The sequence below is a fragment of the Naumovozyma dairenensis genome, chromosome 10 (assembly GCF_000227115.2).
Source record: "Naumovozyma dairenensis CBS 421 chromosome 10, complete genome".
Taxonomy (NCBI): domain Eukaryota; kingdom Fungi; phylum Ascomycota; class Saccharomycetes; order Saccharomycetales; family Saccharomycetaceae; genus Naumovozyma; species Naumovozyma dairenensis.
The window spans coordinates 569,490-594,893 of record NC_016488.1 but is presented as its reverse complement, the minus strand read 5'-3'; the positions used below and the strand labels follow the sequence as shown (position 1 = coordinate 594,893).

Here is a 25,404-nt window from a genome sequence, read left to right as displayed (position 1 = left end):
ACGCCCTGTATTCTGCCGCAGAAGCGCAGCGTCCCTTTGCCCTTTGCCAAATAATTTATTTGCTCATTTTTCTTTAAAGGAAACAACTGCAAAGAACAAATAGAATACGAACTTGTAACAGATATATAATACCTATGATATATGTTGTCAGTACAGGAGGTTATATCGGGTTCACTCGAGGGGAGGGAACCCTTACCCACATGTCAATCTCAATAAGGTCTGTCTCTGGGCCTTATGTTCAAATGTAATTGGTCGTATTTTGTCTGGAAGAAACACTTGTTAGAATCTACTGCAACAGCTACAACCATTCTAAATCGTATAAATATCTGTATATCAGAAGCACACTACTCTCCCAGTCACTACATGCAAATATAATATTCGCCTTTCCGCAGTACCCAAATATATTACGTTACGTATACAGTATGAAAGCATCTATATCAAGTAACTTTCATACAACCCGTTTTCTTAGTACAACTCCAAGGAAGAGAGCAATACCCCGTTAGCTTTGACAAAGTTTCCCAAAATAGAATTTTGATTAAAACTACAAAAAAACTTGTTTTTTATATAATTACTTATAAACCTTTGTTTATTCGTTTTCCTTCTCGATAGACCATGGTACTGGGGTACCGTCTGCAGATTCTGAACATGATGATGATCCCATATCAAGACCAGGAGTTTCTCTGTTAGAATTCGGTACACTTGATGACGACGATGCAATACTGGCTGTTGATGAACTTAAACTAAACTTAGATTTCATTCTAGGCTTACTCTTACTCTTTGTCTTCTTCTTATTTATGAAATCTTCCTTACGGAAACTTAAATTTGGACTGGTAATATTGACCGGTGTAAATTTGGATGGCATTCTAACTCTAGTAAATTTATTTCTTAATTTTTGTTGGAAATAATCCATATCAAGATGTTTAGTTAATGAAATCTTAGGAATACAACTGATATAATGTCTATCATCTAATTGAACATCTAATGGATCTTGTGTATGACAACCTGGTGACATTTTCAGCCTTATAGAATGTGCTCTTTGCCCATTACTATCTGTACTTTCATATAATTCAAAATTTATTTGAGATAAATAATCAAGTTCAGGTAATGCATTCCTTGCAATTCTCATTGGAATCCCTGATTCATAAATAATATTCAATAAGGTATAGATATGTGATTCCTTTGTAAAATATGAAACGCATGCAGGTGATTCTCTATTTTTCATATCATTAATATCATTCAATATTTGTTTCGCTAATGGTAACGAAGTAAGTAACCCAATATCTAATTTTTCAGAATCTTGAATACCATATTCCTTGGGGCAAATGAAATCAAATAATACTTTAGCCAACTTATATAATTCTCTTAATTGCATGAATTTTGGGTCATCAAATGGTGATGATGATGAAGATTCAGAATTTGTCCTTGTAGTTTTACTACTTTCTAATACCCATCCAAGTGATCCAACACTATTCAAATTCTTACTAGAATTAGAACTACTACCATTATGAAGATTAGTTCCTGAACTATTGTGACTATGACTATCAATAATTTTGAAATTATTTTTGGCTAAATATTGATACGGATAACGATCCACCAATGATCTTTTACTCATTTCTTCTCCTATTAATTCATTCGATTCGCCAGGATCAAATATATTTTCCAAAAATTGTCTATTATGTAGGGCATCATATTTCATTGTATCATATAATTCAGATATCTTTGATGGATCAGCTTTTTCAACAGTAACAAATTCTTTAAATAATTTATCCCATCTTTCTTTAAATAAACTTGGATCTTCACCACAACACCAACGTGTTTGCATCTCTGAAACATTTTTCGTAGCAAAATTATGATCCATAATCTTTTTATGATAATTCATCAATTCAACAACACGTTTAATAACTAAATATGGTTCTGGCATCTTACCTGGCCATGCAAATTGATCTGGTGCCTTTTTACCTTCTCTTAATAATGGTTTCAATTGCTTTTTAACTTTATCCATTAAATCTTTCGCAGCATTACTATCATCTAATAAATCTTTCCGTATACGAATTTCATCATTCCCCAATTCATCTGCACCAAATAATGCCATTGCCCAAAATTGAGCTGATAAAAGAACTCTTCTTTCAGATGAGGAAAAGATGGTAATATTTTGCAAGATACTTTTATTTAATAAATCAAAATCTTGTCTCATTTGTTCACCTAATTCTGTCGCCTGGTACAAGGCAGAATGAGTTGGTTCACCACCCCATTTCAAAATAAATTGAACTTTGATGACTTCATTCTCACCATTCATAACTGGTTTTAATTGAATTTTGGTTCCGGGGAAATTTAGTTTTTTCTCTAATGCATTAGATAAAATCTTTAATTTCGTAATGTCTTCAGCTTTTTCCTCGATGGCAATTTGTAAAGCTTGTAAAACAATTTTCAAATCATTAATATTTCTAATGACAACTTCTTCTTTATGGCCCTTTAACAAGGATATAAAAATTGGTGAAGTGAATGAATGTTTAAATTTTTGCTTTGGAGTTCTATCAGCATGTCTAATAATCGTAACAAGACCTTTAAATACCCATTTTTGACTTTTCTCCTCTCTAATAACAGGTAAATTCCTTTTCTCAATATCCATCTTCTTTTTAGCTTGAATAAAAGTTTCCCTCAAGATTCTTGCACATGAATCATAATAAACTTGATTATCTTTAACGAATGAGAATCCATTGACATCAATAACATAACTTTTCCCCGCGACTCTTAATAAATCAAACCCACAAATCATTTGTTGGAACGCTGTACAGACACGTCTAGCAATATCTTGTTCCTCTTTAGATAATTCTGTCACATATCTAACCTCTTTCCCATGAGTATTTCTTCTAACAATCCCATCTACGACGGGAGATTTCCTAGTTTCAGCATGACAAAAAGTTTCACCAATGGTATATGCCTTAACATCCTCAAAATTATCTGTATCCATAAACTCTTCATAAATATACGAACCTTCCAATCGTGGTGTTGACAAATTAGGATCAAATTCTGAAGATTTATTTCCAACTTTACGAAACAATCTACGACCACCACCACCATTTTTAGAATGATAATAAATATAAATATTATGATCTTCACCATCCACAGGTTTCTCCACGAATGGTTTTTTCATAATCTTATCATCGACTCTCAACGTATCCTCATCTATCATTTCCCAATCGGGTTCCTTAACAGGTTTGATATCGACCCCCATTTCAGCTAATTTCGCTCTAAGTTCCTTATCTGCTCTTGGTCCACCATCTCTACTAATCTCCAATCTTGCAGGGGTAGGCACTTTTGAATTTTGCAAGATTTGTAAACATAATCTTCTATCCCATAAAACTTTCTGCATAAGCAAATCGTTAATAATGAAAGGTTTCCTTAATTTGACATAATTGATAGCTTTATTTAAGGGGAACCCTGCGGAAAAGAATGAAATGAGGAAATCACAGGTGGGCCAATTTTCAATGGTTTCATCAAGGATAACTTTGTCACCGAAGATTATTGTATCGAATTCATCATTTTCAATGAGACGATTTAAGATATGACGCATCGGTTTGGAGAGGACTTTGGCGTCCATAGCGCATACACCAATTTTACCAATTTTGGGTAATGAAGGTTTTTTCAATTGTGTGGTGGAGGATTTCCTTGATGATGAAGTGGATGATACAGATGTTGCTGCGTTCTCGGTTGTGGTCGTAGGTTTTGAATGAGGGGATAGTGTGGATATCGGTTCATTGGAGTCGATCACAGCAATCTCGTTGTTATTGCTCTCTGTTTGGTCTAGTATAGAATCTAATTTCCCCGGTTGATCATTTTGATTCTTAGTATCGAGTAAATTCAATAGTTCTGAAGGAGATAATGAATTTGGATTAGATTCGATAAAAGAAGAATCCTTTTGAGATGATGTACTCAATGTTCTTTGTAAAGTTGTATCTACATCTATATCGTCCATACATTCTGATGTTGTTGGTGTTCCAGCTGGAGGTAATTTCAAAGAAGTATTTTCACTTGCAGAAGTCTTGGGACTGAATCCTTCTAAAATAGGAGCAATGGATTCCATAGCCTTTTTTGTACTTTTATTCAAAAATAAAGGTGATACGGCAGAAGTAACAGTAATAGGGTCTTCCTCGAGATGGTTGTTTGTTGGTTCAATGATGATGTTTCTGGGCCCATTTGAAACTGCAGAGGGGGTACCAGGCTTGGCTTTTTCAGTCATTGATCAATATAAGAGACAATGGAGTATTGAAATCAGAAGTATATATATATATATAGGTTGGTGCCTTCAATTCAATAGACATATACCATGATGATGTCTACAAATTGATTCCATCATTTAAGTGCTACTGAATTAACCTTTTCAGCTTAATTGCGAAAATGTCCGATTTTCTGTATACGCGAAGGGCTCTTTCTCGGTGGTCATATAATAAGAATATTTAATTTTTCCTTCATAGAGTAGAGTAGAGTAGAGTAGTCAGTCTATATTGAAGGTAGCCAGCCAACTCCCACTCCAGTTGCTTATTCATTCCTTTAATCACGACATACCGATATGACCAGTGAATAGTTGTTCGTTTTTTTATTACCGTCTCAAGTGTAGGAAGGAAAATGGTGTATTCCATTCAAACTTTTGCATGTTTACGGCTTGATGTAAATATTTTCCTTTGTTGATCCCCTACTTACATTCCCGCTGATTAGATCATCTAGAGGGAGAAACTTGTTTTCCTATTTTCTTTGTACTATATATGTATGAGTTTATAAGTAGGAGTTTTATCGAACCTCTTTCGCATCTTGAATCGTTGTTCAAATACTTGAATTCTGGTACAATATTTTAAGATGTAATCACTAACACTAAATAGGTGAAAAGATGACAAGACATTCCCTCAAATAGTCTGCAAATTCACTGTCAGTGGGAGCTTCGGAGCTCTTTGAAGTGAAAAATACCGAAGTAATTCTAACCCTATCACGAACTTCACAATCAAAGACGGATGAAAGAATTAGGAAAACTCATCTCAGAAACATGAAGAAATCATAAATGGCAAATATTTATAAAGCTGTTTTCCTAACAAACCCAATGATGCTAACACTCTTTACCAAGGTGTTTCTTACACTGAATGGACCTAGGAAATATGGGTCGAAAGGCAAGATATAAATAATATAGACTTCCTTCAAATGTTGTCCCCCTTTCCGAACCAAAGGCAATAATTCAGGTAATTGTTTATAGTTTGCACGACTAAAGCAATACGATTTTAGCTATAACCCAACAGTAAAGAAAAATGTGCAAGACAGTTTAAGCAATGCATAGTGAGGACCAGAATATCAAGAATTTACGCTGTTGCACGCAAACGTATCAGCTTAACCCAAGTTTCACGTGGTAATTTATCTATATAATAAAAGATAAATATTATAAAAACTTATTTGTGACGCCGCGAGAAAAAACGACTGTGACACCAATGTGCCAAATGAAAAAAAATTGGTGAAAAAATAACATAGAAGCAAATCTGGAAAATACTATCGATGAGCTGAAATTGTTACTTTAAAACAAGCTTGAAGTTGTATAAAATACATATCATCAAGTAACTTTTCGACAGGATTATCAGTGCAAGAGAAGCTTATAGCATTTTTTGAACAATGACCCAAATTGTTAAAAAAAGAAAAACCATCGACAGTGATGTTGTCACTGCCAAACAGGCATCCAAAGTCTTCTCACCATTTAGAATCGTTGGTAATGTCAGCAATGGTGTCCCATTCGCCGTAGGTACTTTAGGATCCACATTCTATATTGTTACTAGTATTGGTAAATCTTTTCAAATATATGATGCCAACAATTTACATCTTTTATTCATCTCTGAAAAGGAAACTGAATCTCCCATCACTACATTAGCGACACATTTCCATCATGTATTTGTCGGGTTCGATAATAAAGTCGGAATCTACAAACGTGGTATTCAAGAACATTTAATTGCACTAGAAGATACTAAAGCCCATGTCAAGCAAATCTGTGTCTTTGGTGAATATTTATGTATCGGAACAGACGACAATTCCATTTTCATTTACAAAAAGAAATTATCTCAAGACAAATATGCAACAGACTTCTATACCAAACTATCAATCACACCATTACAAGGTGGACCAATGATCTCAATCCATCATTTAGCCACATACCTAAACAAGATTGTGGTGGTCACCAAGAACAACGTCTTACTTTTCAACATTCGTACGGGGAAACTATTATATTCCTCTCCTGAGTTCCCTGACCAAATCACTGCAGCAGAACCTGCCCCTGCATTAGATATTATCGCTCTAGGTACAATCACAGGGGACATAATCATGTTCAATATGAAGAAGGGTAAAAAAATCCGTACCATAAAGATGCCAAATTTGAAAATCTCCACCATCTCATTCAGAACAGACGGATCCCCTCATATATGTATTGGTACTCATTCAGGAGACCTAGTATTTTATGACCTGAATCGTCGTTCTCGTATCCATGTTCTGAAAAACATTCATAGAGAAAGTTTCGGTGGTGTAACTAAATCCACATTCTTGAACGGTCAACCCATTCTCGTAACTTCAGGTGGTGATAATTCATTGAAAGAGTATGTGTTTGATCCATCATTATCCACCACTACAAATGATATAGACGGAGGAGAGAATGTGGTGCAACCTCCAAGATTCTTACGTTCTAGAGGTGGTCACTCTCAACCTCCTAGTGCGATCACGTTTGCTGATGATGAATCTCATTTCTTGTTGTCTGCTTCTAGAGATAAATCATTATGGGGGTTTTCTTTAAGGAAAGATGCACAATCTCAAGAATTATCACAAAGGGTTCATAAGAAACAAGATGGTGGGAGAGTTGCTGGTAGTACAATTAAAGAGAAATTCCCTGAAATTATTTCTATGGCAATTGAAAATGCTAGGATTGGTGATTGGGAAAATATCGTGACTGCTCATAAAGATGAAAAATTTGCCAGAACTTGGGATATGCGTAATAAAAGAGTTGGGAGATGGAGTTTGAAATTGACAGATGATGGTGTTGTGAAATCAGTTGCTTTGTCACAATGTGGTAATTTTGCCTTTGTGGGGTCATCAAATGGTGGTATTCATGTGTATAATATGCAAAGTGGTATTTTACGTAAGAAATATAAATTGCATAAGAAGGCAGTTACAGGAATTGCATTAGATGGTATGAATCGTAAGATGGTTTCATGTGGTCTTGATGGTCTTGTTGGGTTTTATGATTTCAATAAATCTACTTTGCTAGGTAGATTACAATTAGATGCACCAATCACATCTATGGTTTATCATCGTTCATCAGATTTATTTGCCCTAGCGTTAGATGATTTATCAATTATTGTCATTGATGCGATGACTCAAAGGGTTGTTCGTCAATTATGGGGTCATAGTAATAGAATTACATCATTAGATTTTTCACCAGATGGTCGTTGGATTGTTTCTGCTTCATTAGATTCTACGATTAGAACATGGGATTTACCAACAGGTGGATGTATTGATGGTATTAAATTAGATAATGTTGCAACGAATTTGAAATTTTCACCACATGGTGATATGTTAGCTACAACACATGTATTGGGGAATGGTATTTGTATATGGACTAATAGAGCTCAATTTAAAGCTATTTCGACAAGAAGTATCAATGAAGAAGAATTTGAAAAACTATTATTACCAAATGGGTCACTTTCTGGGAATGAAACATTGTTAAGTGGGGCCTTTGATGATTCTATTCAAGAGGAAGACTCTGGCATGGATTTGAATATGTATAGTTCATTGGAACAAATTAATGAATCGTTATTAACGTTATCTATGGGTCCAAGAAACAAGATGAAGACACTATTAAACCTGGACGTTATTAGAGAAAGATCTAAACCCAAGGAAGCTGTAAAGAAACCAGAAAAGGCTCCATTTTTCCTTCAATTATCAGGTGAAAAGGTAGGTGATGAAGCAAGTGGTAGAGAAGGTGTTAGCATTGAGGAGACTCCAGAAAAAATTGCGCAACGTGAAATGGCGAATAATAAAATAATTGATGCTGAAGAACAATTAAATAAATTCAAACCTACAAAGGGGCATGCTGTATTTGAATCTAAATTTACCAAATTATTGAGAGAAGGTCATGAAATTGATAACTATGAATTATTCTTAAACAATTTGGTTACTTTATCACCTGGTACCATTGATTTAGAAATTAGATCAATCAATGCCTTTGAACCGTTTGATGAAATTGTTTGGTTTATTGAATCGTTAACACAAGGTTTGAAAAGTAATAAGAATTTTGAATTATATGAAGCATTTATGAGTTTATTATTTAAAGCACATGGCGATGTCATTCATAGTAACAATCGTGATGTTGGTATCAATGAAGCATTAAAGAAATGGGAAGAGGTGCATAAACAAGATGATGACAAATTAGAAGAGTTGGTTAAATTCTGTTCAGGTGTCATTAGTTTTGTATCGACGGCATGATGTGATTTATATGCAATCTACATATGAAATTGTTAAATAGTGTAAACATATATAAAAGTACTTATTTTCTTTAAAAATTGGCGCTATCAAAATTGTAAAAAAAGAATGTACGTACGTAGAGTCTCTACGAAATAGTTAAAAGGAAAGATAACCAAGAAGACTTCTTAAAAGATTATAAGACATGTATGAACGTGGAGTGTGTGTGTGTGAGGGAGAATGAGTAAGAAGGAAGAGAAACCTGTAGTATAATTAAAGCATATATGACATCGACGACGAAAACCTATGGAGAATTAGAGGAATTATTTAAAAGGATAATAAATTCAGAAACGCCGACAGAAGTGTCCAAGACTTTGAAAGAGATTGAAAACAATAATAAATACATTAATGATGTTCAATTTAAGAAATTGATTGAATTACATGATGATAGGTTCAAAAATAAATGTTTAAAACCGATGCAGGGACTTTGTACGAAGTATAATAATGTTGTTGTACAAGATGGAGATCTTCAAATTGATGCAGCTTTAGTTGATAGAGACTTGAGGGTTCTTGAGACTACTTTGCAATTGATCAAAGAACGTAAAGGATGACATATTTTCTACTGTTAGAATATTTAGTGTATATTTGTTTTCTAAAAGAATAATAGCTTTTTTCTTCTTTTCTGGAGAGATGTACAAAAAATACATATATATAGGTGTTGTGGTTCTACGGTAAGCCATTGGCAGCATTTGCCCATTTTTTCGTTTCATGCCAACCAGCGTTTATAATTTTCATAGCGTCTTCCAAATTCAAAGGTTCTCGTAATGGCTTATCATCAACAACTAGTTTTTTATAGATTCTAGGATAATATTGTTCTGGGATAGATTGAAATACTTTTCTTCTTGAAGCAATTTCCGCTTGATCAATTTTTATATCATTTCGAGGTTTATTCCAAAGTTCTCTTCTATGTTCCCAAATCAAATGGCCCTCGATGAATGGTTTATTTTCACTTTCGCATTTGGATCGAAGTTTAGCACATTCTAATTCAGAATTATATGTTTCATAAGTTTCTTCTTCTTCTTCTTCGCTTGGTTTGTCATCATCACCATCTTGTAGTGTTGTGGTTGTATTGCTCGTTATGGGAGTTGGAGCATGCACAGCATCATGATCATCCTTCGTGATGAGTTGCTCAGTATTATTTTGAGTAAGAAGAGCAGTTTCTTTTTTCTCTAACCGTTCCAATTTTGCCAAATTCTCATCAGTATTAGATGCTGCATTTGCATGGAATAGTGCGTCAATCTTGTCATCACTGGAACTAGATTCATCTAATGAATTCAATGTTTCATGTGTAATTTTCCTCAATGTTGTTTTCCATTTATGGAATGTATTTGAGAGAGTTGATTTGACTGATGATTTTTTGGGATTGGTTTGAACCGTTTGCGTAGCAGTAATAGTGGTGGTAGTAGCCGTATTGCCAGTGTTACGATGTTTGCTCGATATCATATTTTTGTTAATGTTGATCGTTTATCTTCTGTCTATGTTGACACAGAGTGAAACGATATAGATTGTGTGTTTTGTTTTTAAAAAGTGCTGATTACTTGTTATAGGATACTGCTCCTCACTAAACGCAGGTTGTGCTCTGTCTCTGTCTCTGTTTCTGTCTCTGTCTCTTGCACTAGTTAACCAAAATCTTGTTGTTAACTACTACATATGTCCATAGTTCAAAACCGAATTTTTAGAAAATAAAAAAAAAAATTGAATATATTTCATTTCATAGTGATGAAGCAAGTTCCTCCCAAGAAAGGGCGACAAAGCAAGGAAAGCCCGATCGAGTTAGCTACATATAATATATGTTCATTCCATATAACAGATTTATATTATATTATATTATATTATACTATATTATACTATATATAGTTGCTATTGATGCACATTAATCTTTTATACGATACGGTATTTCTATTGATTGACCAAATCCAATATTATTGTACCTTTTCAATTCAAAATTATCATCAAACCAATCCATTAATTGAACCAAACTCTTAATTTCCATCATTTCATTCAATAATTTCTTTTTCAAATTCATATTTTCTAACATACAATAAAAATGATGTTGTATTAATTGATATGGTATTCCTCCAAATTCAATAACCCAATACCAGAAATTTTCAATACAACTCCAGGGACAAATATCATATCCTGAAAATAAAGCTGGATTATTTAATAAGCCTCTTACGGCCATAACACCTTGACATTTAGTATATTCAGCGATTTTTTTGAAATCCTTCATTGTAAAACAATCACCATTAGCGACAATGGGGATATCTTCAAACCCTGCCTTCCTGATCCCTTCAATAATATATTTGATTGCATCCAAATTGACAGGTTGAGATGATCTTGTAGTTCTCGTTCTACCATGAATGGTAATCCAATCCACTCCAACTTCACAAAGTCCGACGCATAGCTTTAAACTTCTATCCCAATCATCATGAATTCTAATTTTCGTTTCTAGTCGTATTTGATCTTTCCATTTCAATTTTACCTCTTTAACCATCTCAATGAGTAATTCTTCATTATAAATTAAAGCACAACCAATCCCTTCTCTAATTTGTTCTTTAATGGGACATCCACAATTTATCCCCACCGCATCCACAAAGGGCGCCACCATCTCAACGAATTTCAAAAGATCACTAACATTATTAACACCCACTTGAACAATTAAAGGAGTATCCAATTGGCAAGTAGAGAAATCTGAAATCCTTGCATGACCATTCCTTACAAATTCACGTGCCAAAATCATGGGAGTATATACTATATCACAATGGTATTGTCTAACTAATTGACGGAAGGGTAATTTCGAATATCTAACCATGGGACCGGCAATCGTTGTGATCTTTGTGTTATCTTTTAACATTAATAATGGATCCACCTTCCTTCGTGGTGGTGGTGGTATTGGGTATCGTCTATTGGTTATTTCTTCATGTTTGCTCATATCCTCCCGTGCTTGCGCGTGTGCTTGCTTATGTGTATGTACTTTTATGCTATGGGGACTTTCCTTATACGATCACGAATCTCATTCTCATTCTCATTCACATTCACACTCTCATGCTCATTCTTTTTATCTACTTTATACTGTTCATCATTGAAAGAAGAAGAAGAAACTGGAACCCATCGATACCCGTCTGAAACACCACCACCATGTTTTTCTTCACTCGCAACCGCTTCCGCCTCGGATTTGAGACGGCGCGAAGATGATGAAAATAAATAAACAACAATCAGAACACTAAAGAATAACAACAAACTCATAATGGTGAAGCATATAACTGTACCAACCACATAAGTAATGAACCGTTTCTTTAACATGATATTCCGTAACCCTTGTGAGAAATTCATATTAAATACCATGAAACATTCATTCATCTTGAAAATCAACTCATTATCGCTAGTTTCTGTCCCTATTGTCGTCTTGATGCGAAGGACGAGGTTCGTAATGCTGGAGTTTAAATTCATTACGTCTTGTAAATGGATCGTATTCATCCATTCCTTCTCATACATTGCTAATCTTAACGCAGAGGAGGAAGACGTCTTCGGGGTCTGTTTGTGAAGTTCCGAAGTCACGACGGAATCATTCACGTCAAGACAAATTATAGGTTGAGAATAATGATACAATAATTGTTTATGAATCTTTTCAATGTTTTCAAAATCTGTTTCTGGGTCCGTGCTCTGTTTCATGTTCATGGAGAAGATATCAATCTCGATGGAATCAATACGATGTCTTGAGTTTATATTGTTTAAACAGAAAAATTCAAGGTTTAAATCTAAGAGATAATTAATCTCCTCACGTAATGCGATCTGTTGTTCTAATCCGTTACTTTCAATGGATGGTAATAATGGTGAGGGGGATAATTCGATTGTGTTGGATGATATTCTATTGATCTTTTGAGAAAATAAATAAACATTCTTGGAAGAAGAAGAACGGGAAGAATGGGAAGGATTCCTAATATTATTATGGAAGGCAGAAATAGGGACCCATTGTGAAGAATCAGATGGTAATAATCTTGAATAGAAATCATCAAATATTAAAAAAGCTAACGGTATTAAGATTACCAAATCTATGAGAATGAAAAATAAAATGTAACTTGACCATTGGATCAATTTTAAAGGGCGTGTAATATTAATGATCATACTACTAGTGGGTAACTTTCTTGAATCTTTGAGCTTGCGTGTATATCTCCCTTCAGATAAATTAATTAAAAGATCACAGTGAGATCAATTGAAAAATAAAACAAAATAACTCTGAAAAGAGGTTTCCTTGGTCTCGGTCTTCCGATCTGAATATGACTTTATATAGTATACATAAGATTATACCTTTGTCTATGTATATAACGCTTTTCTCGGTATCTTTCGCGTTTGCAGCATAGTAAATATAATCTATAGATTTTATTATACATTCGTACGTACATGCAGGATCAAGAAACAGTTCCTCACCGGCAAGAGGATTCGTCTAACACAGTGACCTTGATTAATACATAGAAATTAGACTTAGAGAACACCTTAAGTAATACCATCCTGTAGATTTAACTTGTCAAATAATAAATGAAGAAAAACGTTTGTTAGAGTAAATGAAAATAAAAAAAGAAATATTAAAAACTTATATAAATGTATAAAACAAACAAAAACCCTGAAGACTATATTGCGAACTCCATAAGAATATAGCCTATTATAATATATAAAAAAGTGTGTGTATGTTGTATGCGTACTAATGAGTAGAATGTCCCTTATGATATTTCAAACCATTCAAATTCTTGTATCTTTTGCCACATGAATCACAACGATAAGGTTTATCAGATTCATATAAATTCATCCCATCTTGACCATTTTCATATGGTTCATTAGAATCAGGATTCAAAATTGTAAATGATCCATCATCGTTAGCTTTCAATTTTTGACTTTGATGACCATGTGATTTATGATATTTCAATCCATTTTGATTCTTATATGTCTTATTACAACCAATCACTGGACATTGGAATGGTTTATCCTTCTTCATCGAGGAGGAGGAGGAGGAGGAATGCTCTTTATTTTTCTTATTCTTAATAGCTTTGTTATTGTTCTTCTCCACATATAATTTCCTTGCTGGATTGTCAATAGTAACTGTCATATCGCTGGTTGTATTACCTACAGTATAGGTATATGTTTCATTTAATACCTTATTATAATCAGACAGGATAGTATCTCCCCCATCATCAGTTTCAGTTTGTCCTGCAAAGTTACCATTATAGAGAAGATCTTGTATTATCGGTCTTTCATGTAAACTCATATCTATTTCCTGACTACGAGAATTGTTAAGATTTTGATCAATCATAAGATGATGTGGTGGAGAATCGAGGAAAACATCATTTGTAGAAACAGTATCAATCAAATTTGTTGTTCTATTAGATATGTTATTAAGTTGAGATATTTGCATGTTGTTATTTGTCTTTTTAGTTATGATTTTCTTGTTATGCGTTTGAATATTATTATTGTTGGTGTTGTTATTATTTCCCTTTTGAATTTTATCACTATTGTTATTGTTATTATTATTGTTATTAGTATTTGATTTCCCATTATTATTATGCAATGATTGTACCGATGGTACAACGATATGAACTTCCTCGTAATGTTTCAATAAATCATGAAGACTTGGTAATGAAACACCACAACATGAATAATTTTTACAATAACTTTCTTCGAAATCAGGTAAGTATGGAGAGTAATTTAAAGTTTCATCAGGAAACAATAATGTATGTTGTGATGCTGATGCTGATGCTGATGCTGATGATGATGTTGATGATGATATGGATGAGGAAGGTGAAGAGTGTATAGGTTGATGTTCTTGGGATGGAGATGATGTTGATATAGAAGTTGATGATGAAGGAGACAAAGATGTCTTACTATTATTGTCCTCGTCCTCTCCTTCTTCTTCTTCTTCCTCTCCCAACGAGTCAAGATCCTCGAATATTTTCCAACTATTATTGATATTAATATTAATTGACTTCCGTTTTGTTGATGATGGTTTAGATATTTTACTAGAATGTGCAATTTTTGTATTATTATCTTTTAACCATGAACCCATTGAAAGAGAGCCCCAAGAGACACCGCCCATACCTTTGGAGTGAGCAATGGATTCTCTTCTTTTAGCACTACTATTATCATCAGTAGCAGTAGTGCCGGTGTTTTTGTTATTGATTAGAATGGCATCAGAATGGGTAGCCATGCTATCGAATGTCTCCTTCATATTGGCGTTATTATTAATATTATTATTATTGTATTCATAGTTGAATGATTCGCCAATGTTGGTGTCTAAGTCCAAGTCATCGTAAGGTAACATATATTCGTTATTAAATGTGGTAAAACTCGAGAGTGAATGTAAAGGTTCATGAAGTTGATAATCCATTAGTAAATCCTTGTCATTCGAGTTATTATTATCAGTATTCTTATTATTGTTAACGTAAGTTGAGAGCGACATAGTTTCTAATTGCATGCGATGTTTGCTTTATTGTTCTAAATTTTATTTGTTCGTCCTATTCGTTCGTTCGTTCGTTCGTTCGTTCGCTGAAAAATTTGTAATGAGAAGGTACTTATCTAACTTCTTTTCCCTTTTTATTTTTCTCTTATGTCTTTGACTTATGGTACGATTTGTTGACTTGACGTAACCAATTTTGTTATTCTGAACTTTAAACGTTGTGGTTTTGTTTATAAGGGTTTCAATTCAACAAAACAAAAAAAAACGGTATACGCTTATACGAAATTTATTACGATTATTCTTTTAAGAATAAAGTATAATTTCTTTTATATTTGAATATATTATTAGCAATGAGCTATTCTTTTTAATGGAGAATCAAAAAAAGGACGAATTTGGAAAAAGATAGAATATATATATATGTGTATATATATATATTAATAGTACAAATGAATATAATGGGGGTAAAAAGAAGTATATGAATGAGTATATATAATTTCACTAATATATATTACGTACGTACAATATTTCATGATACCTTATACTTTTTGCTTTCCATAGCCTAACGACAATCGTACCTTACGTTACATATGGTACTGTAAAGATAATGGAGGGTGCTGAGAGAATACTGTGCGAAAAAGATGAATTATTCAAAATTGATGATGTAACCGATGTATTGTATGTATATTTTCTGCAACATCGATGCGCAAAGATCAAAAAGAAGAAGGAGAAGGAGAACCATGATAAATCATTAGTTTTTATCAACGATGGAGGGGAGATCAAATACTGTCAGAAACAGAAGTGTTATGGTATCTCCCCCCCGAAGACTTGACAATACATTCCAGAACAGAACTAAGAAGGCTGGTAGCCAGGGTGTTAGCAACTTAGCTAAGCTGTGGGGGGCTCTTTTTTGGGCGATTTTTCTAAACCGTACCAGACACATAAACAAAGAACGAAGGGAGACACGGGGGGAGCATCAGTTCAAGTGCCGGAGGGATTCTTGGAGGAAGAATTAAGAAAACTCTATTATCTTTTTTTAGTGTACAGACATATGTGCGTACGGTCATATGTCACACGCAAATTCAGGAAACCCTCCATGAAAATCCTACTTAATCTAAGTGGCAATTACCTTAGGGACATCCTTATGTACGTAAGCTAAACATTCCTCCGTTTATTTCATAACTACTCGTTGAGAGTGATTACCGGCGGTAAAGACAAAGTGCTCCGTGTTTCCTGAAAAATACTTAACGCCCGTTTCCAACACTCTATCGCACGTACGCACATCTATGGTATACGGCGATGGTTTTGGAAAACAATAGTTCATTGCCAATAATTTACCGTACTAAATACCCTTTAATGAAATAACCGTATTTTGGTCGGTAGAAACCCAAACATTAAAGCCAATGAAACAAAAGGAGTGTAAGGGGAAGAAGGGCCGTAGAAAGACAACATTCACAAGGTAAACGCATATCATCATTCTCCCTTGAATTAAGGGAGAATATTTGTGTTATGGACAGCACAAAAAATATGTACAAGTATTACCAAAATATTGGAGACTTCGTGTCCGTTATAATCACTGTCATTGCCACATTCATACGATAATTTGTGAGGACCCCCCCCCCCTCCTGCCCTCCCTTTTTCAAGGGGACCATGACCATGCCTCCGCAGGTGATTCCCTTCATGCACGTTTCTTTTTCTTGCCCAGCCCAGCCCGTCTCATCTCATCTCATCTCATCTCATCGGATTTCCTCCATTCGAGTTAAAACACCCAGACATTCGGATCAAAAATCTTTGAAACTTTTCGACCTTACTGAAAAATTAACCGGCGTCTCAAATTCTTCAAGGAGATATGAAAACAAAAAAAGTTTCCATTGCTTAAACAAGATGAATTAAAGTAAGTTATACGCATGTATGTGTGTATCTATGTAGCTTAGTCCATTGGCTTGCCTACTGATCTTAAGTTAACGAACTAACTATATTTAGTAACTATCCTACGGATCAATTGTTTTCCTTGAAAACAACAAGAACAAGAAACAGTATCCGAAAACAAAACGAATCTTGATCATGACAATAACTACTAAACGTCCCATTGAAAATGAAGACTCATCCTCTGTAACAAAGCAAAACAATGCACCATCAACAGACGGTATAGCTCATTTGAAACCCGAATTCATTATTCATACCTCCTCCACTACCACCTCCACTACACCAGCTAACCATGATGATGATGAAGCTGAACCATCCACAGAAAGACTTCCAACTTCCAAAAAGAATAAGAAGAGAGGTCAAAATAAAAACAGAGACAACAGACAAACTAAAGAAGTAAACGCATTATGTTCGAAGATAATTCAGGGTCAAGACCCTAATGTGGCATGTACGTTTGGTGATAAATGTAGATTTGTTCATGATGTCGATTTATATTTGACAACAAAGAAACCTGAAATTGAAAGTGATTATTTTAAAGTTTGTCCCGTTTGGGATGCATTGGGGTATTGTCCTATGGGATTCAAATGTAGATTCTTGTCTTCACATTATGATAAGGTTAATAAGAAATTATTGAGTGTACCGCCACCTTCAAAGGAGGAAGGTAATAATGGGAAACAGGAAGTTAATGTTATTTCTTATGATGCGAAATTTGATTTGATTAAGAGAAGATTTAAATTTGAAAAAAGTGACCATGTTTTGAATATAATTGATGCAATTCAACAAGAAAATAGAGACGTGATGAAGCCAGAAAAGACACAACCAATTCACGATGACAAGGATGAACAAGAAGAAGAAACAAATGGGGAAAAGAATGAACGTGTAGCCCCACAAGTCTTACAAAGAGAAAAGGAATTAGAAGAACATAGAAATAAACAAAAGGAATTATATCTGAAATATAAAGATACAAGATATTTTGCTCAAGAAAAGAAACCATTAGATTTACATCGTAAAAAAATTGTATCTCCATTGACTACTGTCGGCAATTTACCATATCGTAGATTAATGAGGAAGTTAGGTGCAGATGTGACTTATTCAGAAATGGCATTAAGTGTACCATTGATTCAAGGTACTAATTCAGAATGGGCATTACCAAAGGCTCATGTTAGTGAAGTACCTGGCTATGGTATTCAAATTGCATGTTCCAAAGCATGGCAAGCAGCTAAGGCAACAGAGGCTTTAGCTTCTAATCTTGATCATTCTGGAATTAGTGAAATCAATTTGAACTCTGGTTGTCCAATTGATTTATTATATAGACAAGGTTCCGGTTCAGCTCTATTAGACAATCCTGCAAGAATGATTCGTTGTTTGAATGCCATGAATTATGTTTCTGGAGATATTCCTATAAGTGTCAAGATTAGAACGGGTACTAAAGAGGGTCATCCTATTGCAGAAGGTTTGATGAAAAGATTAGTTTATGAAACTGATGTTGCCGCGGTCACCTTACATGGTAGATCAAGACAACAACGTTATACTAAATTAGCTAATTGGGATTATATTTCTAATGTTGCAGATTCATTAAGAGCTTCTGAATTTGAATTTGAAAATTCCACCGAATATAAAGAAAGGAGAGAATCTAAATTAAGAGTGCAATTTGTTGGTAATGGTGATGTGAACAATTTTGAAGATTGGTACCGTTATTTGGATAATAATAAAAATATCGATAGTATCATGGTAGCTCGTGGTTGTTTAATTAAACCATGGATTTTTGAAGAAGTGGATGCAGAACAATATATTGATAAATCAAGTACAGAAAGATTGGATATTTTGAGAGATTATGCTCAATTTGCCATGGAACATTGGGGTACAGATGAATATGGTGTTTCACAAAGTCGTAGATATTTCTGTGAATTTATGTCATTTTTCCATAGATATGTTCCTATGGGAATTTGTGAAAGATATCCAGTGTATTTGAATGAAAGACCACCACATTGGATTGGAAGAGATGATATGGAAACTTTAATGGGTAGTACAGATTCTAATGACTGGATTAAATTAAGTGAATTGTTTTTCGGTAAAGTTGAAGATAATTTTGTCTTTACACCAAAGCATAAGAGTAATTCTTATTCTAAGTGAATACAGAAAAAATAAACAAATAATTGTATTCCTTAGTCTATATATAATAGCCGATAGAACCATGTATAATATTTATCATAATATTTCTTAAACTATATTCAATTATAGACTAGAAAATGGAGTTATAAATTACTGTCGCGGGAAACTAAGATCAGCAGGTGACTGGCAATGGGGAAAACATTCTGTCTGTTCGTATGCGTGTGTTTTTGAGACAGTCGCAACAACAACATCCGTACATCCTTAGATGCCATCCGTACTACACATATATAAAATTAAACTGGAGAAATGTATTTGAAGAATTCGATATAAAAAAATGGTAGATCGAATTCCGAACCCCTTCTTAGTTAGAATGGTTTATATATGGTGTGATTCTTATAGTAATAATACTGATTTTAAGATATATCCCCTTAAACTAGATCAACATGATTGCAGAGGACAATGCCATTAACAAAGCCAAGAATTAATCATAAAAATGGAGACAACGATACTATCAGAAATTAGGTGAAATATAAGTGGCGAAGAAGACAGGAAACTCGTGGGATGGTTGGTGGTGAACGGGGTGACAAGTATATTTGTATGTATGACTCACAGAAAGGTTGATTATAAAAGAAACGTATTAGATGGGGATTCCCATTTAAATACTGCTATTAACGATGATACTGATATAAGAATAGAGACTATTGGATTGTTTTATCATTTTTTCAGTCCATTATGGTTGATTTATTCTTGTTCTTCAGTATACACTGTATTTTTTTCTTAAATACCTTTTATTGTTGACATGCTTGGTAAACCGTAAGTGAGCGCTCCTTGCCAGGCTTAGTTAGTTAATTAGTTGGCTGTAAAAAGCTATGGTTAGTTACTGCGCAGCACGTCAGGGGGGAAGACGCCCTTGCACCGCGCCGTGGGAATTCGGGAGGCAAGCCCGTGAGAGTTTTTTCTTGTTTTTGGTGTTTGTTTTTCCCGGACGCGTCGACGCGTGATAGGACTTTTGATTTGTACGGGAGTTCCTCTGGGGCTCTAACGATTTGGTCCACTGGACGGAGGGCGATGGCGCGTCGTGTCCATCTATGTCCAGTCCGACGAAATGCTTTCAGAGTATTTAAGGAACACACCCGTTCGCCACTCAAATTTTTCAACAACCCGATTTTCCCAAAGGGCCCACATTTCTGTGTTTTGTTTTTCAAAATCTCTTCTTAAGTAACGCGCGCCCCTTCTGTATTTTTCGTACCCGACTCTCCTGGTGTGTGGCTGTTCTATATACATATATCCCTCCGCTGCAATTCACATCACGTGCAAGGATGTCAGAGAACAACAACAACAACATGAATAATAACAATAACAACGCCACTGATACTTTCAGCGCGGTACAGCAACAGAACCATATTGGTAATAAGGAGCTTCCTATTCCTCATTCTCCAGTATCAGAGCCTTTAGAGAACCCTCCTAATGTGGATAATCTCGAAAACGCTATCGAAAATCCGTTGAAAAGATCCTATGACGATGTCTCTTCTGAGGACAAACTGCAAGTAAATGATAAGACTTTAAGTCAAAGTACTGTCACCGTAGAACGAAATAGTCAACAAGAAAACGAAAATGACAATGCAAATAGTAAAAAAGTCAAACTAGAAGACACAGTAACTGATCGTACTGAAGCCGCTGTTGAGAATAATGCAACCACACCAGTGGCAAATACAGATACTACAGCAGTAACATCAGACGCAATGACAACTGCAAATACAGACACAATTACAACGGTACCTGCTGCAGAATTTCCAAAAGTGCCTGCTCCAGCTCCACCACAAGAACCAGACATGAATAATCTACCGGAAAATCCAATCCCCAAACATCAACAAAAGCATGCTCTAATGGCCATTAAAGCAGTGAAAAGATTAAAAGATGCAAGACCATTCTTAAAACCAGTAGATATTGTAGCTTTAAATATTCCATTCTATTATAACTATGTTCCAAGACCTATGGACTTATCGACAATAGAGAAGAAATTAAATGTAAATGCATATTCAGAACCAGAACAAATAACAGACGATTTCAACCTGATGGTCAATAATAGTATAAAATTCAATGGTCCAACCGCTGTAATTTCTCAAATGGCAAGGAATATTCAAGCAGCTTTTGAAAAACATATGTTAAACATGGCAGCTAAAGATGNNTTTACCCCCACCACCAAACCAAAAGGTCGTGGTAATGCAAACAGTAAGAAAGCAGCTACAATAGATCAAGATGCTCCTATTGTCATTAGACGTGCACAAACACATAGTGGTAGACCGAAACGTGAGATTCATCCACCAAAATCAAAAGACATTTATCCATATGAAAATAAAAAACCAAAATCGAAAAAATTACAACAAGCAATGAAATTTTGTCAATCTATTTTAAAGGAATTAACTAATAAAAAACATGCTTCTTTCAATTATCCATTTCTAGAACCTGTAGATCCCGTTGCATTGAATTTACCAACTTATTATGATTACGTAAAAGAACCAATGGATTTAGGAACTATATCAAAGAAACTAAATAATTGGGAATATGAAACAATGGATCAGTTTGGTGATGACGTAAGGTTAGTTTTCAAAAATTGTTATGCTTTCAATCCAGATGGTACTATTGTTAATATGATGGGTCATCGTCTAGAGGAAGTTTTTAATAATAAATGGGCTGATAGACCAACCATTGATAATTATGAAGATACTGATGATGAATCTAAATATGATAATGGTGATATGTCATCTGATGAGGCTGAATCTGACATGGAGGAATCTGAAATTGATGAAACGTCTATTACAAACCCTGCTATTCAATACTTAGAGGAACAGCTAGCTAGAATGAAAGTGGAATTACAAGTATTGAAAAATCAAGAATTAGAAAGAATTAGAAAAGAAAGAAGAATTGCTCGTGGTGCCAAGAAGCGTCGTGCTAAGAAATCCAAAAAGAGAAGTGGGAAAAAATCAAAAGGAACAAATAGCAGTGGTAAGAATAAATTAAAGACTGTGGTCACATATGATATGAAGAAATTGATCACTGAAAGAATAAATGATTTACCACAAGCTAAGCTAGAAAGAGTCATTGAAATTATAAGGAAATCTATGCCTAATTTATCGGATGATGATGAAGTGGAATTAGACTTGGATACCTTGGACAATACAACAATCCTTACATTGTATAATACATTCTTCAGGGAATATGACACTGATTCAAGAAGTAATAGTACAAATAATAATCATTTTTCTCCAGGTGAAGAAGGTTTGTCACCAACTGGTTCAGCTACCAATGGTGGTGGCAAGAAAAGGAGGTCGAAAGCTTTGAGTCAAACTGAACAAACCAAAAAGATAGAAAAAATTAAAAATAAATTGGCTATGCTTGATGGGGCTTCACCATCAAGCCAAAATGGCTCACCAACTAATTTGGGTTATAATAGAAACTTAGGCTCTTATTCATCCTCTTCATCCGGAGACGATGTCAGTAGTGAAAGTGAAGAAGAGTAAAGAATATCCAAACGTCAATACAATTTAATTGAAACAAGTAATCATGTATTACTTGAACATATTGCCCAAGATTTAATGGCTAATGGTGGGTTGCCTTAATAAACATTCAAGAATGGGATGAAACAGAAATGGAAAAAAAGAACCCTAGAAAAAGCGCAATAATGGTTCAAAAATGACTTAGAATGAAAAAGGGATCAAATCAAATCATCATATAAGTGTATCCCGGTATTGATAATAAGACGTTTCAACTCAACGAAGGAAAATAAACCTAAGAAAATTTATTAAATATCAAAAAATATAAAAAAAAAAAAAAAAAGAAACATATATATCCGAGAAAGAGTAATTGGGGAGGAGGTTAATAGACTGCATAAATTCTGTAACATTAAGACAAAAAAAACTTATAAATATATTTATAATGATAAATAATAATCATATTTTTTTTAATAATGCAAGTAGATAAACCATAAACCTCAGCGATAAGTTACAGGCAATTTAAGACGAGAGAGTGGCCATGGATATCGTATGCACGCATGCAAAATAGAAAGCTCAACTTCAAATATGAACAATTCCAATGGGTTGGAATGAATTTCCAGCCGGTAATGTTAGGGAATATACGTTTATGTTAAAATTTTCAAAAGATTGAGGGAACAAACAGACAAATAAGAAAAATAACAGAATTTTCATTTTACGGATTTGACTTATGCAAATCATATAATAATTACAAAAAAGAATTGTTAATACCGAACCTACAAGCGGATACCAAAATCCAAAAGGATTTTGATTACATGAAGAACCCTTAGTATCATCCCGATTGCACGAAAAGATAATACTACAAAGTAACGGAAGGTAGAATAGACATTTACCTACAAGCAAAGCAATAAACGTGAAAACATAAACGCCCTCACTGAATAATTTGAATTTTGCTTTGTGTAATCTTGGCTTTTGTTCCATTTTTAGTCCAAGTCATCTTTTTCTACTATCCTTGGCAATCATGTCTTAGATCCATGATGATGTTTCATCATCTGGGCCCTCTTCGTTAGTTATTTTCCAGTTCCTGATTGTAAAGCTAGAATAGTGAGCTGGTGAGTGAGTGATTGCCATACGGAATGCTTTCTTCATACGGTGAACCTCATCTTTTATTGCACCTAACCGGAGAAGACGTTTATCAATCATTCCCTTTTCAACTGCAATAGTTTCTCCATTATTTGAAGAAGTGAGGATTGGAAAGATATACTTCTTCATAATCCCTCAAAGACTCATGGATTGTTGCTATGTCATGCAAATTCTCGTCATAATATTTGATAGGCGACGGATCATTACCATCATATCACTATGTTGAAGAAAGGAAACACAAGTGTCTATTTCCAACTTCTCGAGAATGGCCCACCCTGCTTCGGTAACGTTGGTTGCATTCACGACATGAGATAAAGCAAATGTAAAAGAGAAGAAAGACTATATCTTTAACAAGTTTGTCATAATAATGTGTGTTAGTTATCGAATAGCTTCCCCAAATTTTGTTACATGAAAATGGGATGAAGTAAGAAAGTTTGACAATTTACACAAAAAAAAGTAGACAGAAAATGATAAAAAAAAATTCAGAGATTATGAACAGCCCATATGTTTAGATACCCTCTGGGGTCCATTGAATATCATATGCGGTTATTATCGCCCAAGCGAAGAACGGTGATAGTACGATTTTAATAGTATACTTCTCTCATTGACCCAGAGATTCTCGATGAATTAAACTATTGAAATGTAAAGGTAAAACCAAAAATGCATCATGTACTAGCGCATACACCAAAATTAGTGAAGTCTTACATATATATAGTAGGGTACACGAAGCCGGTATATGGTTACATTTCGTAATCTATTATCAAGAGTAATCAAGGGGAGACGCCTTTACGACTGAACTGGAATGGGAAATGTTTAAGTTGGTTATTTCGATGTCTTTTATTAGTTCCTATTTTAGACTATATAAAAGCGACAACCAAAGCATACCTTCCCGATGTTATGTTATGATCACTGGCTTTGAAGTTACGATTTTTAATTTATTGGCAACCACATATTATAAAGCATTTATTTTTTAGAATTGTAAGATATCCGATTGAGATAACGAAGTATTGGCGTCACGTCCAAGTGTCACAAAAAAGTATGTTTATTTTATTATTGTTTGAGGAATTACTGTCACGAAATTATGTGTCGTTATCAGCTAAGTGAGTTAAGAATTATGATGATGTTATGAGGTTCGAAGTAATGACTCGAACTACATTATGCACCTTACATGTTTGTAGCTGTATAGCGTTTATTGAATTATAATTGAATATCTTTGTTGAATTAAGTCAAATACCATGTAAGTGTTATCTTATTATTATTAAGATTGTTTTTGATTGCAGCCGCATCTACGGTTTCGGTCGGCCATGCTTACAAGAGTTATGTATTGGGTCGGTTAAGTTGTATGGTTTTGCTGAGTGTTTACTCAGGCGTTCTGGATTAGTCTCTCCTAATCAAACCTACAAGTATTTAGAGTGTCCTGCGGAGCACCTAGTCGAAAGGACTTTGAGAGCGGTGTTCATGATTACGAATATTGTTTTATGCATGCATGACTTCAACGAGATACTATATGAACTTCTAGAATTTATTTGACTTACTAAGTTATTACTTTATTAACATTATCCTAAGCCACAATTATGTTGAAGAACTAGTTGTGTGCCTGTGGAAAGAAGATCCTACTAACTTTATTTTATTTTACTTTATTTTATTTCTATTTTTACCAATCCAGTGAATTACCGTGGAACAGAGAAGTTTAAAGTTTATTGAGGTCTGACATGAAACAAATCTAAAACGACACGTATTATCCAAATTACCTAT

General features: G+C 34.3%; 9 protein-coding genes across 9 annotated transcripts; 4 read left to right on the top strand and 5 right to left on the bottom strand.

Annotated features, from left to right (window-relative positions):
* Positions 1-586: 586 nt before the first annotated feature.
* VIP1 (inositol polyphosphate kinase VIP1) lies at positions 587-4,240 on the bottom strand (the record flags this gene model as incomplete). Its single annotated transcript, XM_003672329.1, has 1 exon — positions 587-4,240. One exon carries the CDS (start codon positions 4,238-4,240, stop codon positions 587-589), a length of 3,654 nt encoding a protein of 1,217 aa, XP_003672377.1.
* Positions 4,241-5,649: 1,409 nt separating this feature from the next.
* UTP21 (rRNA-processing protein UTP21) lies at positions 5,650-8,499 on the top strand (the record flags this gene model as incomplete). The annotated part of the gene is made up of 1 exon (XM_003672328.1): positions 5,650-8,499. The coding sequence occupies one exon, from the start codon at positions 5,650-5,652 to the stop codon at positions 8,497-8,499; it is 2,850 nt and encodes a 949-aa protein (XP_003672376.1).
* Positions 8,500-8,759: 260 nt separating this feature from the next.
* BLS1 (Bls1p) lies at positions 8,760-9,086 on the top strand (the record flags this gene model as incomplete). Its single annotated transcript, XM_003672327.1, has 1 exon — positions 8,760-9,086. One exon carries the CDS (start codon positions 8,760-8,762, stop codon positions 9,084-9,086), a length of 327 nt encoding a protein of 108 aa, XP_003672375.1.
* Positions 9,087-9,201: 115 nt separating this feature from the next.
* On the bottom strand, positions 9,202-9,978 carry GAG1 (Gag1p; the record flags this gene model as incomplete). The annotated part of the gene is made up of 1 exon (XM_003672326.1): positions 9,202-9,978. The coding sequence occupies one exon, from the start codon at positions 9,976-9,978 to the stop codon at positions 9,202-9,204; it is 777 nt and encodes a 258-aa protein (XP_003672374.1).
* Positions 9,979-10,408: 430 nt separating this feature from the next.
* On the bottom strand, positions 10,409-11,467 carry DUS4 (tRNA dihydrouridine synthase; the record flags this gene model as incomplete). The annotated part of the gene is made up of 1 exon (XM_003672325.1): positions 10,409-11,467. One exon carries the CDS (start codon positions 11,465-11,467, stop codon positions 10,409-10,411), a length of 1,059 nt encoding a protein of 352 aa, XP_003672373.1.
* A 44-nt stretch (positions 11,468-11,511) lies between these two features.
* Positions 11,512-12,660, bottom strand: SEI1 (seipin; the record flags this gene model as incomplete). Its single annotated transcript, XM_003672324.1, has 1 exon — positions 11,512-12,660. One exon carries the CDS (start codon positions 12,658-12,660, stop codon positions 11,512-11,514), a length of 1,149 nt encoding a protein of 382 aa, XP_003672372.1.
* Positions 12,661-13,234: 574 nt separating this feature from the next.
* On the bottom strand, positions 13,235-14,998 carry SFP1 (zinc-coordinating transcription factor SFP1; the record flags this gene model as incomplete). The annotated part of the gene is made up of 1 exon (XM_003672323.1): positions 13,235-14,998. One exon carries the CDS (start codon positions 14,996-14,998, stop codon positions 13,235-13,237), a length of 1,764 nt encoding a protein of 587 aa, XP_003672371.1.
* Positions 14,999-17,041: 2,043 nt separating this feature from the next.
* Positions 17,042-19,036, top strand: DUS3 (tRNA dihydrouridine synthase DUS3; the record flags this gene model as incomplete). Its single annotated transcript, XM_003672322.1, has 1 exon — positions 17,042-19,036. One exon carries the CDS (start codon positions 17,042-17,044, stop codon positions 19,034-19,036), a length of 1,995 nt encoding a protein of 664 aa, XP_003672370.1.
* A 1,298-nt stretch (positions 19,037-20,334) lies between these two features.
* BDF1 (chromatin-binding protein BDF1) lies at positions 20,335-22,536 on the top strand (the record flags this gene model as incomplete). The annotated part of the gene is made up of 1 exon (XM_003672321.1): positions 20,335-22,536. The coding sequence occupies one exon, from the start codon at positions 20,335-20,337 to the stop codon at positions 22,534-22,536; it is 2,202 nt and encodes a 733-aa protein (XP_003672369.1).
* Between the last annotated feature and the right edge of the window lie 2,868 nt (positions 22,537-25,404).